We start from the raw sequence: 13,277 nt of genomic DNA on the forward strand, positions 1-13,277 counted from the left end.
GCTGGGGTGCAGGCAGAAAAAGTCAGACACAGAGTGCAGCCTGACTCTGGGGGTGTGCAAGGGTGAAGAGGGTGGCGACGTTTCCCTTATGTGTGGTTGCCTCCATGCGGCCCCGGGATGTGCATGGACCTAGAGGACATCTCACATTTGCCACTGTGCCTCAGCCACTGGGTGAGTTGGTGCTTTGGATGAAGCAGTGTGGCTCGGTGGAAAGACTAAATACTATTGAATGAATGAATGGAAAGAGCACGGGCTTGGGAGTCAGAGGTCGTGGATTCTAATCTGGCTCCGCCACTTGGCTGTGTGACCTTGGGCAAGTCACTTAACTTGCCCGTTTAGACTTCTCCCCCGTTTAGACCGTGAGCCCATCACTGGGCTGGGATTGCCTCTGTCCGTTGCCAAATTGTACATTCCAAGCAGTTAGTACAGTGCTCTGCACATAGTTAGCGCTCAGTAAATACTTTTGAATGAATGAATGAAGTTCTGTGGGCCTCAGTTACCTCATCCGTAAAATGGGGATGAAGACTGTGAGCCCCACATGGGACAACCTGATCAGCTCGTATCCCCACCCCAGCGCTTAGAACAGTGCTTAGCACATAGTAAGCGCTTAACAAATGCTATCATTAGTCGTCCCCCCTCGGACCGTCCGGGGCCTGGGCACAGCAGCGGTAGCCCGGTGCCAACAGCCTTTTCTGTTGGCAGCTCCTGACCCGATGTGCATCACCCTAGGGAGGAATCTGTTTATCCGGGGCCTAATTAGATGACGAAAGCGCGGCCATCGTTGCTCCACGACGAATCGCGTCATTCACCCGTCCCGCCGGCAGGGGGCGGGGGAGAGAATTGGCGCATGCGCTTCGACCTCTTCGGAGCGTTAGCCTCTGGAGTCTCGGCCGAAGTCGCCTTCGTCTCCGTGCTCCTCGGCCGGATCGGACCACATCGGACCGGATCGGACCATATCGGACCGGGATCAAGGAAGCGGCGTCCGGCGCCCTCCCCCCCCCCCCCCCGCCCGCGTCCCGAGCCGGAACCCTCCGACCCATCGGCCTCCAGGCGCGGGGGGCCTTGAAACCGCCGCTCCCGGCGCCTCAGCGCGCGGGGGAACGGGGACCCCGAAACCGCCGCTCCCCGGCCTCCGGGCGCGGGGGACCCTGAAACCGCCGCTCCCGGCGCCTCAGCGTGCGGGGGGGCCGCCCTGAAACCGCCGCTCCGCGGCCGCCGGGCCCGGGGGACCCCTTGGCCCTTGCCGAGGGCGCCATGGCGGGGCTGCGGGTGCCAGGGGGGCGCCGCCCTGCCCCCACCCCGACCCCCCATCTCCCCTTCCTCCTCCTCCTCCTCCTGCTGGGGAGTGTAGGCGGCGCCTCCGGCTGGAACCAGCCCGGTGAGTGACCCGGGGCCGCGGGGCCCGGCCGACGACCTCTGACCCCGCAGCCTCCCGCACACAGCTGCCGACCCGGCCCGCGCTCTGCCTGCGGGGTGGCGTGTGCAGGCCCAAGACGCCCAAGGAGAGGCCCGGGGGACTATTTACGGAGCGCCCACAGCGCGCGGGGCACTGCACTAGACGTTGGGGTGAGGGCAGGAGAGGTAGATACGGACTCCGCCCTCGAGGAGCGAGCAGTCCTGCAGGGGGGACAGGCCCGAAGACAAATTGCAGGTGGCCACAGGGTGTCAAGATAAGGCCAAAGGTGCCACGCCCAGGTGGCTCTGGGGAAATCAGCAGGCTTAGCCTCCTAAGCTAATAATGTTGGGATTTGTTAAGCGCTTACTATGTGCCGAGCACCGTTCTACGCTCTGGAGTAGATACAAGGTAATTAGATCCTCCCACGGTTCACAGTCTTCATCCCCATTCCACAGATGAGGTCACTGAGGCACAGAGAAGTAAAGTGCAGCGTGGCTCTGTGGAAAGAGCCCGGGCTTGGGAGTCAGAACTCATGAGTTCGAATCCCGGCTCTGCCACTCGCCAGCTGTGCGACTGTGGGCAAGTCACTTCACTGGGCCTCAGTTACCTCCTCTGTAAAATGGGGATGGACTGTGAGCCTCACGTGGGACGACCTGATGACCCTGTATCTCCCCCAGCGCTTAGAAGCAGCGTGGCTCAGTGGAAAGAGCATGGGCTTTGGAGTCAGGGCTCATGAGTTCGAATCCCAGCTCTGCCACTTGTCGGCTGGGTGACTGTGGGCAAGTCACTTAACTTCTCTGTGCCTCAGTTCCCTCATCTGTAAAATGGGGATTAAGACTGTGAGCCCCACGTGGGACAACCTGATTCCCCTATGTCTACCCCAGTGCTTAGAATAGTGTTCTGCACATAATAAGCACTTAACAAATACCAACGTTATTATTATTATTAGAACAGTGCTCGGCACATAGTAAGCACTTAGCAAATACCAACATTATTATTATGAAGTGACTCGCCCACAGTCACATAGCTGACAAGTGGCAGAGCTGGGATTCGAACCTGTGACCTCTGACTCCCAAGCCCGGGCTCTTTCCACTGAGAGCCACGCTGGAGCTAAGGGGTCCCCTTCCCCCTCTTGGAACTCTTTCCGCTTCCAGCATCTCCCCGAGTCAGCCCCCGGTGGGTCCTGACCGCCTGCCTCTTTCATTTTCAGAGAAAATCCTGCTGCGGGAGATCCAGGCCCTCACCCTGCACCGAGGCCAGTTCACCAGCGCCCGCCGCAGCGCTCCGGTTCCCCAGCTGCAGTGCACCGGTGGCAGCGCGGGCTGCGCCGCCTACGTCCCCGACGTGGTGCAGTGCCACAATAAAGGCTGGGACGGCTTCGACGTGCAGGTACCGCCGGCGGCTTCTGATAAACTCTTCGGTCCACATCTCCACATCAGGAGCGGCAGCGTGGCTCAGTGGCAAGAGCCCGGGCTTGGGAGTCAGAGGTCATAGGTTTGAATCCCGGCTCCGCCTCTTGTCAGCTGTGTGACTGTGGGCAAGTCACTTCACTTCTGTGTGCCTCAGTTCCCTCATCTGTAAAATGGGGATTAACCGTGAGCCTCACGTGGGACAACCTGATGACCCTGTATCTACCCCAGCGCTTAGAACAGTGCTCTGCACAAATACCAACATTATTATCTCCCCACTCCTCGAATCTCCAGTGGTTGCCCGTCCACCACTGTATCAAACAGAAACTCCTTACCGTTAACTTTAAACCATTCAATCAGCTCACCCCCTCCTATCTTAGCTCACTGATTTCCTACTACCACCCAGCCCACAAACTTCACTTCTCCAATGTCAACTTGCTCACCGTAGCTTGGACTCTTCTGTCTCATCGCCCACGTCCCGCCTCTGGTCTGGAACTCCCTCCCCTTTCATATCTGACAGACCACTACTCTCCCCACTTTCAAAGCCTTAGTAAAACCGCATCTTCTCCTGGAGGCTTTCTCCGACTAAGCCCTCATCTCCTCTACTCCCTCGCCCCTGTCCCTGGACTTGTACCTTTTAAGCACTTGACATTCAGCCCACCCTTAGCCCACAGCACTTAGGTATATACCTGTAATTTATTTTAATGTCTGTCTCCCCTTCTTGACCCTAAGATCCTTGTGGGCAGGGAATATATCTACCAACTCTCTTGTATTGAACTCTCCCAAGAGCTTAGTATAGCGCTCGGCACACAGTAAGCACTCAATAAATACCACTGATCGATTGATCATTGCCCCCTCTCAAGATGCCAGCCCTGTTTGCCTGGTTAGAAGAAGTGTTTGGTCGTTGCCGAGGGTGGGGAAGCAGCGTGGCTCAGTGTAAAGAGCCTGGGCTTCGGAGTCAGAGGTCATGAGTTCGACTCCTGGCTCTGCCACTTGTCAGCTGTGTGACTGTGGGCAAGTCACTTTAACTTCTCGGTGCCTCAGTTACCTCATCTGTAAAATGGGGCTGAAGACTGTGAGCCCCACGTGGGACAACCCGATTCCCCTGTGTCTACCCCAGCGCTTAGAACAGTGCTCGGCACATAGTAAGCGCTTAACAAATACCAACATTATTATTATTATGTCCTTGTGGGATCGAGCCTCTTAAAGCTTCAGAACTGGAACTCTGGGACTCCGACGAGGCCTCCCCCCAGCCCATCTGGGTGGGCTGGGGCCGGGCCAGGGCCGGGGCCTGGTGGACTTGGGGGCCTCGTCTGGGGCTGGCAGGCACAGAGTTCCCGCTGCTGTTCTTCTTTGCTAAGAGTGGAGAATTCTCACATATGGTCCACTTAGTCCCCAGACCGTTACTTTGCACCTCAGGACCTCAGAGACCATGGGGTTCGGTTCAGTTCTCCAGCCCGCCGCCGAACACTGAGGCGGTGCCGTTGCCCTCGGGCGGCCGGGTTGACGGTCTGCGCTTGCTTTTCCCAGTGGGAGTGCAAGGCCGACCTGGACCAGGCGTACAGGTTTGGGAGGATGGTCGTGAGCTGCGAGGGCTACGATTACCCCGAAGACCCCTACGTGCTCAGAGGGTCCTGCGGTTTGGAGTATAACCTGGAGCTGACCGAGCACGGCCAGAGGCAGAGGGGGAGCAGCAGAGGCGGCGGTTTCTCCTACTTCTCGAGCCGTTCTCAGAAAGTGGACATGGCGGAGCCCTCCGGCGGGAACGGGCTAGTTGTTGTCGTGGTCCTGCTTGTCTTGGCCTACGGCATCTACAAGCTATTCCTCACCAGCCCCCGGGACCCTCCGCCGCCGTACTCAGACCACCCTGACACTCATTGGCAGGACCAGCAAGGGTTCTCCCACCCGGGACCCCCGCCTCCGGGCTTCAAAACGCATTTCACAGGTACTGTCTCTGCAGCCAGCCGGGGGGTTGGGGTGGGGAGGTGGCTGGTCACCCGTCTTTCTTTACTGCTTCCTTTCCCTCCCCCAGCCCCCACGCACTCACTCCCTCCTTCCTCCAAAACCTATGATGGAATTAGGAATCGTAGCAAACTGGAATCTGGAATAGCGATTAGCAATATGCATTTAGATTTTCAACAATTTAACATACGATAACGAGTGATCACAAAGGCAACTGCTGTCAACGCCCTGCTGCTTTAATCCTTCCTTAACGATAGTTTCACTGTGTGCTTGTGTCTGTGTGTGTGTGGCTGTACACACGTGTGTGTGGTGTGGCCGTACACGTTTGTGTGTGTGTGTGCCTTTTCCCATTCAGTCATTTAAGACTCCACATTCTTCATTCTGCGAATGTCATCTAGTCTTCCTCATACCAAGGTCATTGTTCAGGCCATCTTTCTATTATTGAGTTACTAGGACGAGTGACTACTGACTCTTATAATGTCTCTGAAGGGAATCTTTGAAGTTACAATGAGCATGTCACATTGCTCCCCCTCCCTCCCCTTTTTGAAAGGTTTTGAAACTGAAGGTTTGTATCTGAAAAAATAACACCAAAAGTTGAAATACTTCAAGACTCAGGTGCTCGGCCCAGCTCTGCCTCTGCCCTGCTATGTGCCTTTGGATTCATCGCTTAACCACTCTGGGCCTCCGTTTTGTCCCCTGTAAAGTGGAGATGAGATCCCTGCTCTCCCTCCTAGACTGTGAGCCTCAGGCAGGGCAGGGACCGAGTGTGATCCGATTAGTGATGCCAGTGCTTAGCACAGTGCTTTGGCACACAGGGAGACACATCAGTGATCATAGTGATTAGTTGACAAATGTTAATAACAACAGTAAGCGGCAGAGTCTTGGCATGGACAAGATAACAGAAGAGGCAGTGACTTAACTATTGTATTTCCATTTTGAATGAAGGAGTACCTAATCCCGGTTTTGGGGGAACGACTGGTTTTGACCATCCTTTCTCCGGACACCAAGGGAACAGGAACTCCGGGCCCGGGTTCTGGACTGGGCTGGGCACCGGAGGCGTGCTGGGATACTTGTTTGGCGGCAGTCACAGGTAAGTGCTGCAACCGGCTTTTGATTTTCCAGCTGCTGCTGCTTCTTCCTGCCTGGTTGGGGCCTGGGATTAGGGGCTGGTGGGGGTGGGATGGACTAGTTTCACTTTTCCAGGAAGGAAACAGTGACCCCTGCCCCAAACTTGTCTGCAGGGGGCTGTGCCGGGGCAGCTAAGGTGAAGAAGGTTAAGCAGCTTTCTAGGGGGCTTAGCTGGCCAATTGATCCTCTGGCTAATTCACCCCCCCCACACACCTTTCTCCTGCTGGGACAGAAATGGGACCCTCTTACCCAATCGGTAACTGCAGGGGGCAGAGAGAGAGAGCTAAAACAGCAGAAGCTCAGCTACCCGCATGGTCCACCGCGAAAAGCCAATTCAGAAAGGAGGGTCTCACTCAGTCACCCTGAGAGAACAACATCTAAACAAGAATTGCATGAACCCTCTCCTCTCTCTCCAGAGCAAACCCTTTTTCAAACACGTGGGCCAGCCCTTCCTGCCCCCCACCACACTTCAACACGTGGAACAGTCCTCCTCCTCGTTCGCCTTGGGACAACTACTCTGGCTTTGCACCTCCAGATCCAGGGACCAGAACAAGAACGGCTTCAGGTAAGGCACCATTGCCCCTCTTCTGCCAAGGAGACTATATGTGAGAATTTTCCAGGCTCTGTCGCTTGCTGTGAGTCAGCCCTCTTCCTCTCTGTTGGATTGGGGGACGGGTAAGGCAGCCGACCAATTGACTTTGCCATCCTGCCTGAGCCTCTAGTTTCAGCCTTGGAGCCCAGGAGTCAGTCACCAACTGGCTACTGAGGCAGTGAAGTCTAGTGGAAAGAGCCCAGGGCTCTCAAGGAGGCCTGGCTCCTGGTCTCGGCTCTGCCCCTGGGCAAGACACATAGCTTCTCTGGGCCTCAGTCTCCTCCTCTGTAAAATGGGGCTTAAATGTCTCCCTTTTCCTTCGACTGTGAACCCTGTGCGAGACAGGACCGTGTCTGATCTGATTATCTTGTATTGTTCTTGTCTGTCTGTCTCCCCCGATTAGACTGTAAGCCCGTCAAACGGCAGGGACTGTCTCTATCTGTTGCCGACTTGTTCATTCCAAGTGCTTAGTACAGTGCTCTGCACATAGTAAGCACTCAATAAATACTATTGAATGAATGAATGACCCCACTGTTTAGCACAGTGCTTGGCCTATAGTAAGAACCCAATAAATTCTGCACTTGTGCATTATTAACTGGATAATCCACTCCCCAGAAAGAGAAAGCTTAAAAGTGTTCTCCCAAGAGCGAGCCTTCAGGCCTCTGCTTTCTGCCTTGCTACACATCTGCCCGCCCCCTTCCAACTGTCCTCTTGGGAAGTCCGGAGAACCTCACACCCGCCTTGCGCCAAGGGAGGTAGAAAAGCCCACATTCAAGAATGGCCACAGGCCGGAGAGGTTGGGGCTTTGGGCTCCATCAGATTCGGGGCTGAATCTCGCCTTTCTCTGACCAGGATTCGGCGGCACCAAGAGGAGATGAGAAGCCCGGAGGGTGAATAAAAACTCATTGGATGCAAAGCCCCGTAGTTCCATCATGTTCTCTGCAGAATGGTGCATCGTCTCGCTAGCCCCATGAAAAGAAAGAAAATTCCCAAGTTTGGGTGTGGTTTGTTCAGTGTGCTTTTTTTCGACCAATCCTTTGAATAGAGAGATGGTTTTGACCCATTCTAACTCCCTCAAGCAGAGAGCAAGCCCGCGTTACACTTTCTCCCTCTTAGATGAATGGCTTCTGCAGCTCTTAAAGGTGCCCGGGTTCCTGCCCCTCAGAGTGGGCACAGGGTGGTCCTGGTGAGGGCGGAGCACCTCCGGAGAAACCACGGGCCCAGCTGCTCATTTCTATTGAGATTTCCGCTTTACCTTCTAGAAGTTGTGCCTGAGACAGTTTATGGAGACTGCCTTGCTTTATGTTGCATTTCCTTCTGGTGAGGATTTTTAAAGCATTTTATCAAGCTGTTAGAAAAAAGTGCTCTGGCCTGGTGAGTGGATGGTGCCAGCCAGTCCTATAACTGGCCTTCTGGCCTGCGGGTTCCTGAAGTACCTGGGACGGCATATGGAAACAGGGGCAGGGAGTGGAGGCAAGGAACCGGCTGCCCATTTCAGGGCACTGGAGAGCTGGCCGGGCTCTTGATCTCCCAGCTTTATTGCGGACCCTTGGGGCCTAAATGTAGGCCCAGGAAAGCTTCCTGAGCAGGGAGGCCCGCGGGGAGAGCACCTCAGGGGACCCAGGATTCAGCGGGTCTGGCTCAAGGGCACTGTCCTGGGTAAGCAGGCAGCTTGTTCTCTTGGACAGCCCTGGGACAAACGGGCTGATTAGGTCCCCTGCCTGCTTCCTTTTTTTTTTTCCTTGAGAGTTTTGGGTTCCCATCAACACCTTGCTTTTCCAAGGCGCTAACTTGCCTTGTGCCCTTGGCCTCCGGGCTTGGCTGTGCTCTGCTGTGCCCGGCCAGTCCGGCCCGCGCCTCAGACCCCAGAGCCCAGGAAGGAGTGTGACCTAGTGGAAAGAGCCCAGGCCTGGGAGTCAGAGAACCTGTGTTCTAATCCCAGGTCTGCCACTTGCCTGCTGGCTGACCTTGGGCGAGTCACTTCACTTCTCTCTGCCTCAGTTCCGTCATCTGTAAAATGGGGATTCAATACCTGTTCTCCCACCTACTTAGGTGAGCCTCATGTGGGACCAGATTATCCTCTATCTACCCCAGCAGATAGTACAAATAATACAATTGTAGGAAGTACCCAATAAACTCTGCACTTGTGCATTGTTAACTGGATAACCCACTCCCCACAAATCGAAAACTTAAAAGTTTTCTCCCATGAGCGTGCCCTCACGCCTCTGCTCTCTGCCTGGTTACACATCTGCCCGTCCCCTCAGGAAGTACAGTGAACCTCGCACCCGCCTTGCCCCAAGGAAGGGGAAAAGTCCACATTCGAGAGCACCCACAGGCCAGAATGGTTGGGGCTTTGGGCTCCATCGATTACAATTGGGTAATAGTACTTAGTTCAATCCTTGGCACATAATAAGTGCTTAACAAATACCACAATTACTGATATTACCCCAGCTCTCTCTGGTCCTGGATTGTCTTTATCCTCCCCCTCCCTCCTGCTTACTTCCTCCAGTTACTGCTTAGCGAGCTCACTGCCATTTCACCTGCCTCTTCCTGTTTCCAAATCACAGGCTGGGGTGGGCAGAAGGAAATGTAAATAAAAAACACTTAGACTTTCTAACAATGCTTATTTTTTAAGCTGAAGCTAAGAGAAGTAATTTTGACATCAATAGGATGAGCCCTATTGTACTCTCTCACATTTCCCAAATGTGGGTAACTAGAGAGCGGGGGAGTACCTTGCTTTTCATGCCAGGGTCTGGTGCTGCTGTTAGATATTTTTTTTTTCCCCTTTGGTCGCTGAAGTTTTTTTGTGAGATATGAGAGTCATAGATGTTTAGGGGCTAGGTTATAGCCCCAACTGTAGCAGCATTCTGCACTGCAGCTCTTGCGCTGAGGACGTGAGGAGGGTATTTCAATTAACTGTGATTTTCCTTGACCATCTTTGGATTCCAATAAGGAGTGACTGTTTTAGAATCTATTAATGTGAATTTTCCTCTAGGCGTGTGTTCCAATGCCAATGCTGATATCTTCCTGGGCTGGTTTTGCAGTGAATTCCACATCCCTGTACCCCTTCCCTCTTCCTTGACCCCATTTCTTTCAATAAACAAAAACCCACCCATGGCAGTGTGTGCTTTGTCGATCCAGAATGCAAGTGTAGCGGGCCGGGTCCCGGCTCGCTGCTCTTTGGAATCAAAAACCCGCTCGCGGTGGGTCGGTCATGGGAACCTGCTCTCCCTTAGGCCTGACATCTTCCTGCCCCAGCAGGTAATTGCTTGGGAGGGGGCAGGGCAGAGTGGGGAAGGGAAAGACATGACTGAGCATCACCTTTAATCCCTGGAGCTCTGAGGCCCAAAGGTACCTTGTCCGGACCACCCCCTTCCTGGAACCCCCTTCCTGCCTGACCGCTGGAACATTTAGGACGTGGGAGGTCACAGGGGGGCGGTGCTTGGTAAGTTGTCAGGGGCGATGAGTTTGAGGGTGGTGTTATTTCCCCCTACCAACCCCTAACTCCAGATTCCATCTGGGGAGAAGGAGCGGGGCACAACCATCTTCTCGGCATGCCCGGATGGGATTCCACCATGCCATGGGTTGGACTAGGTCCCAAGGCAGTTACAACACACAAAGATAAAGTCCTCTGCCTCCAGAGGGCTTAGGGTCGCATGGGAGCTACTCTGGGGGTCAGAGATCAAAGCCCTCAGATGACCTCTGGCTTTTGAGCACTTGTAAAGCAGCTGTGCAGATGAGTTCTGAACTGGAGCTTATGTAAATACCTCTCAACACAGTGTTTACTAAGTCTCTCCTGTGAGCACAATGCTGTACTAAACTAAGTACCAATCATGCATACAGAAGGAGGAAACGCACTGGGCGCTCAAGATATACCATCAATCAAAATACACAGGGCCATACCCGCTGAGCAATATCACGAAACCAGGGGGGGAAACATCTAGGACCCAAGGGGAAAGAGTACTCACCTGAGAGGCAGAGAACCTGGATTCTTATCCTGACTCTCTCACCAATCTGCTGTAGGAGATCTTGCAAGTAACTCCATTCTCTATGTCTCAATTTCCTCCTTGATAAAATGGGGGTTCAATTTAGACGTGCTTCCTTTTACTTATACTGTGATATCCATGTGGGATCTGAATATCCTGTATCTCCCCCAGCGCTTAAGTTCAGTGCGTGGCACATAGTAAATGCTTACCAAATACCGTTCTATTGTTAGTATTGTTACTATTACCCACGCTCTGTCCCTGAAACTACAATTCCTAGAGGCTCCTGGGGCTGGGAGATTGGCCCCGCCCCACTCTCCCGTTCACCCGGATGAGGGAGAAGTGGATGGAGGGAGTATTAACCGCTTAGTATAAAAATAAAATAAATTGTGGTATTTGTTAAGCGCTTACTATGTGCAAAGCACTGTTCTAAGCGCTGGGGGATAGAAGGTGATCAGTTTGTCCCGCGTGGGGCTTTCAATTTTAATCTCCATTTGACAGATGAGGTAACTGAGACACAGAGAAGTTAAGTGACTTGCCCAAGGTCACGCAGCTGACTAGGGGCGGAGCCGGGATTAGAACCCGTGATCTCTGACTCCCAAGCCCGCGCTCTTTCCACTGAGCCACGCTGCTTCTCGTGGCTCATATAATGCTTTGCACACAGTAAACGCTCACTTAATACGGTTGATTGAATGAATAAATGAATGCATGCATCCCTGACCGGGTCCCAGGGCACCGGTCCGGCCCGGGTCCGGCCTCGGCCTTGGGATTAGGACGGGAGGCGGGGCCGTCGCAGGGAAGGAGGACCGAGCCACTGACAAACTCGTGGCCCTTGCCGCCTAATAATAATAAGTAATAATAATAATAATGTTGGTATTTGTTAAGCGCTTACTATGGGTCGAGCCCTGTTCTAAGCTCTGGGATAGACAGAGGGGAATCAGGTTGTCCCACGTGGGGCTCACAGTCTTAATCCCCGTTTTACAGATAAGGTCACTAAGGCACCGAGAAGTTAAGTGACTTGCCCACAGTCACACAGCTGACAAGTGGCCGAGCCGGGATTCAAACCCATGACCTCTGATTCCAAAGCCCGTGCTCTTTCCACTGAGCCACGCTGCTGCTCAAGTACTAAACGCTGGGATGGATACCAATAAAATCGGGTTGGACAGAGTCCTTGTCCCACATGGGGCTCATAGTCTCAATCCCCATTTTACAGATGAGGTAACTGAGGCACAGAGAAGTTAAGTGACTTGCCCAAGGTCACAAACCAGGCAAATGGAGACGTTGGGATTAGGAACCATTCCCTTCTGGCTCCCAGGTCCATGCTCTATCCATTATGCCACTTTGTCCGTTCAATCAATCTCTCGATCAATAATAATAATGTTGGTATTTGTTAAGTGCTTACTATGTGCCAAGCACTGTATTAAGCGCTGGGGTGAATACAAACACATCGTGTTGGACACAGTCCCTGTCCCACATGGTAATAATAATAATAATGTTGGTATTTGTTAAGCGCTTACTATGTGCCGAGCACTGTTCTAAGCGCTGGGGTAGACACAGGGGAATCGGGTTGTCCCACGTGGGGCTCACAGTCTTCAGCCCCATTTTACAGATGAGGTAACTGAGGCACCGAGAAGTTAAGTGACTTTGCTCACTGTCATTGATTCATTCATTTGTATTTATTGAGAGTTTACTGTGTGCAGAGCACATAATCTTAATCCATTTTACAGATGAGGAAACTGAGGCACAGAGAAGTGAAGTGACTTGCCCAAGACCACATAGCAGACAAGCGGCAGAGTTGGGATGAGAATCCATGACCTCCTGACTCCCAGGCCCTTGCTCTATCCAATATGCCACACTGCTTCCCTCAGGGGTATTGCTGAGCATTTACTATTTGCAGATCACTGAACTAGGCGCTTGGGAACGTATAAAAGAGTTGGTAGACATGATCCCTAACCACAACGAGTTTAAAGTCTAGAGAGGGAGACAGATCTAGAAATAAGATGACCTAATAATAATGTTAATAATGTTGGTATTTGTAAAGCGCTAACTATGTGCCGAGCACTGTTCTAAGTTCTGGGGGAGATACAGGGTAATCAGGTCGTCCCACGTGAGGCTCACAGGTAATCCCCATTTTACAGATGAGGTAACTGAGGCACAGAGAAGTTAAGTGACTTGCCCACAGTCACACAGCTGACAAGTGGCAGATCAGGATTCAAACTCATGACCTCTGACTCCCAAGCCCGTGCTCTTTCCACTGAGCCACGCCGCTTCTAATGACCTAATGACCTGGGAGTCAGAGGACGTGGGTTCTAATGCTGACCTTGCCACTTGTCTGCTGTGTGACTTTGGGCAAATCACTGAGCTTTTCTGTATAACAGTTACCTCATCTGCAAAATGGGATTAAATATTCCTCCCTTTGATTTAGACTGTGAACCCCATGTGGGACAAGGACTGTGTCCAATCTGATTATCTTGCCTCTCTCCCAGCGCTTAGTACAGTGCCTGGCACATCGTAGGCGCTTAACTAGTACCACTAGAAAAACAAAAACAACGACCCAAAAAAACCCCTGCAGATAGGGAGTGAGGGAGCCGAGTCAGAAGAAAGGGTTTTGAGGTCGTGCGTGGCTCCGGCGCATAACGCGGTTTCCATAACGCGAATTCTTGGGAGAACGCGGCCCCCCCGCGTTCTAGGAGAGCGGTCGGGCCGCGCTTCACCAACGCCATTTTCCCTTCCACCACTAGAGGGCGGCAGCGCTCCACTGCCAAAGACACGAGGCTGGAAAACCCATTCCCAGGGCTGCCCAGTGG

At 53.2% G+C, this 13,277-nt stretch overlaps 1 protein-coding gene across 1 annotated transcript; it reads left to right on the forward strand.

The window, feature by feature from the left end:
- The first annotated feature begins 865 nt into the window (after nucleotides 1-865).
- Nucleotides 866-7,485, forward strand: SARAF (store-operated calcium entry associated regulatory factor). Its single transcript, XM_029073899.2, has 6 exons — nucleotides 866-1,378; nucleotides 2,607-2,785; nucleotides 4,336-4,750; nucleotides 5,713-5,857; nucleotides 6,312-6,460; nucleotides 7,340-7,485. Exons 1-6 carry the CDS (start codon nucleotides 1,255-1,257, stop codon nucleotides 7,363-7,365), a joined length of 1,038 nt encoding a protein of 345 aa, XP_028929732.1. The 5' UTR covers nucleotides 866-1,254; the 3' UTR covers nucleotides 7,366-7,485.
- The last annotated feature ends 5,792 nt before the right edge of the window (nucleotides 7,486-13,277 follow it).

This window comes from Ornithorhynchus anatinus, chromosome 10 (genome assembly GCF_004115215.2).
Source record: "Ornithorhynchus anatinus isolate Pmale09 chromosome 10, mOrnAna1.pri.v4, whole genome shotgun sequence".
NCBI classification, from domain to species: domain Eukaryota; kingdom Metazoa; phylum Chordata; class Mammalia; order Monotremata; family Ornithorhynchidae; genus Ornithorhynchus; species Ornithorhynchus anatinus.

Coding starts and splice junctions, on each gene's coding strand:
- SARAF (XM_029073899.2), top strand. CDS start 1,255: ATGGCGGGGCTGCGGGTGCCAGGGGGGCGCCGCCCTGCCCCCACCCCG. Junction 1,379..2,606: donor CTCCGGCTGGAACCAGCCCG/GTGAGTGACCCG, acceptor TTTCATTTTCAG/AGAAAATCCTGCTGCGGGAG. Junction 6,461..7,339: donor CAGAACAAGAACGGCTTCAG/GTAAGGCACCAT, acceptor TTCTCTGACCAG/GATTCGGCGGCACCAAGAGG.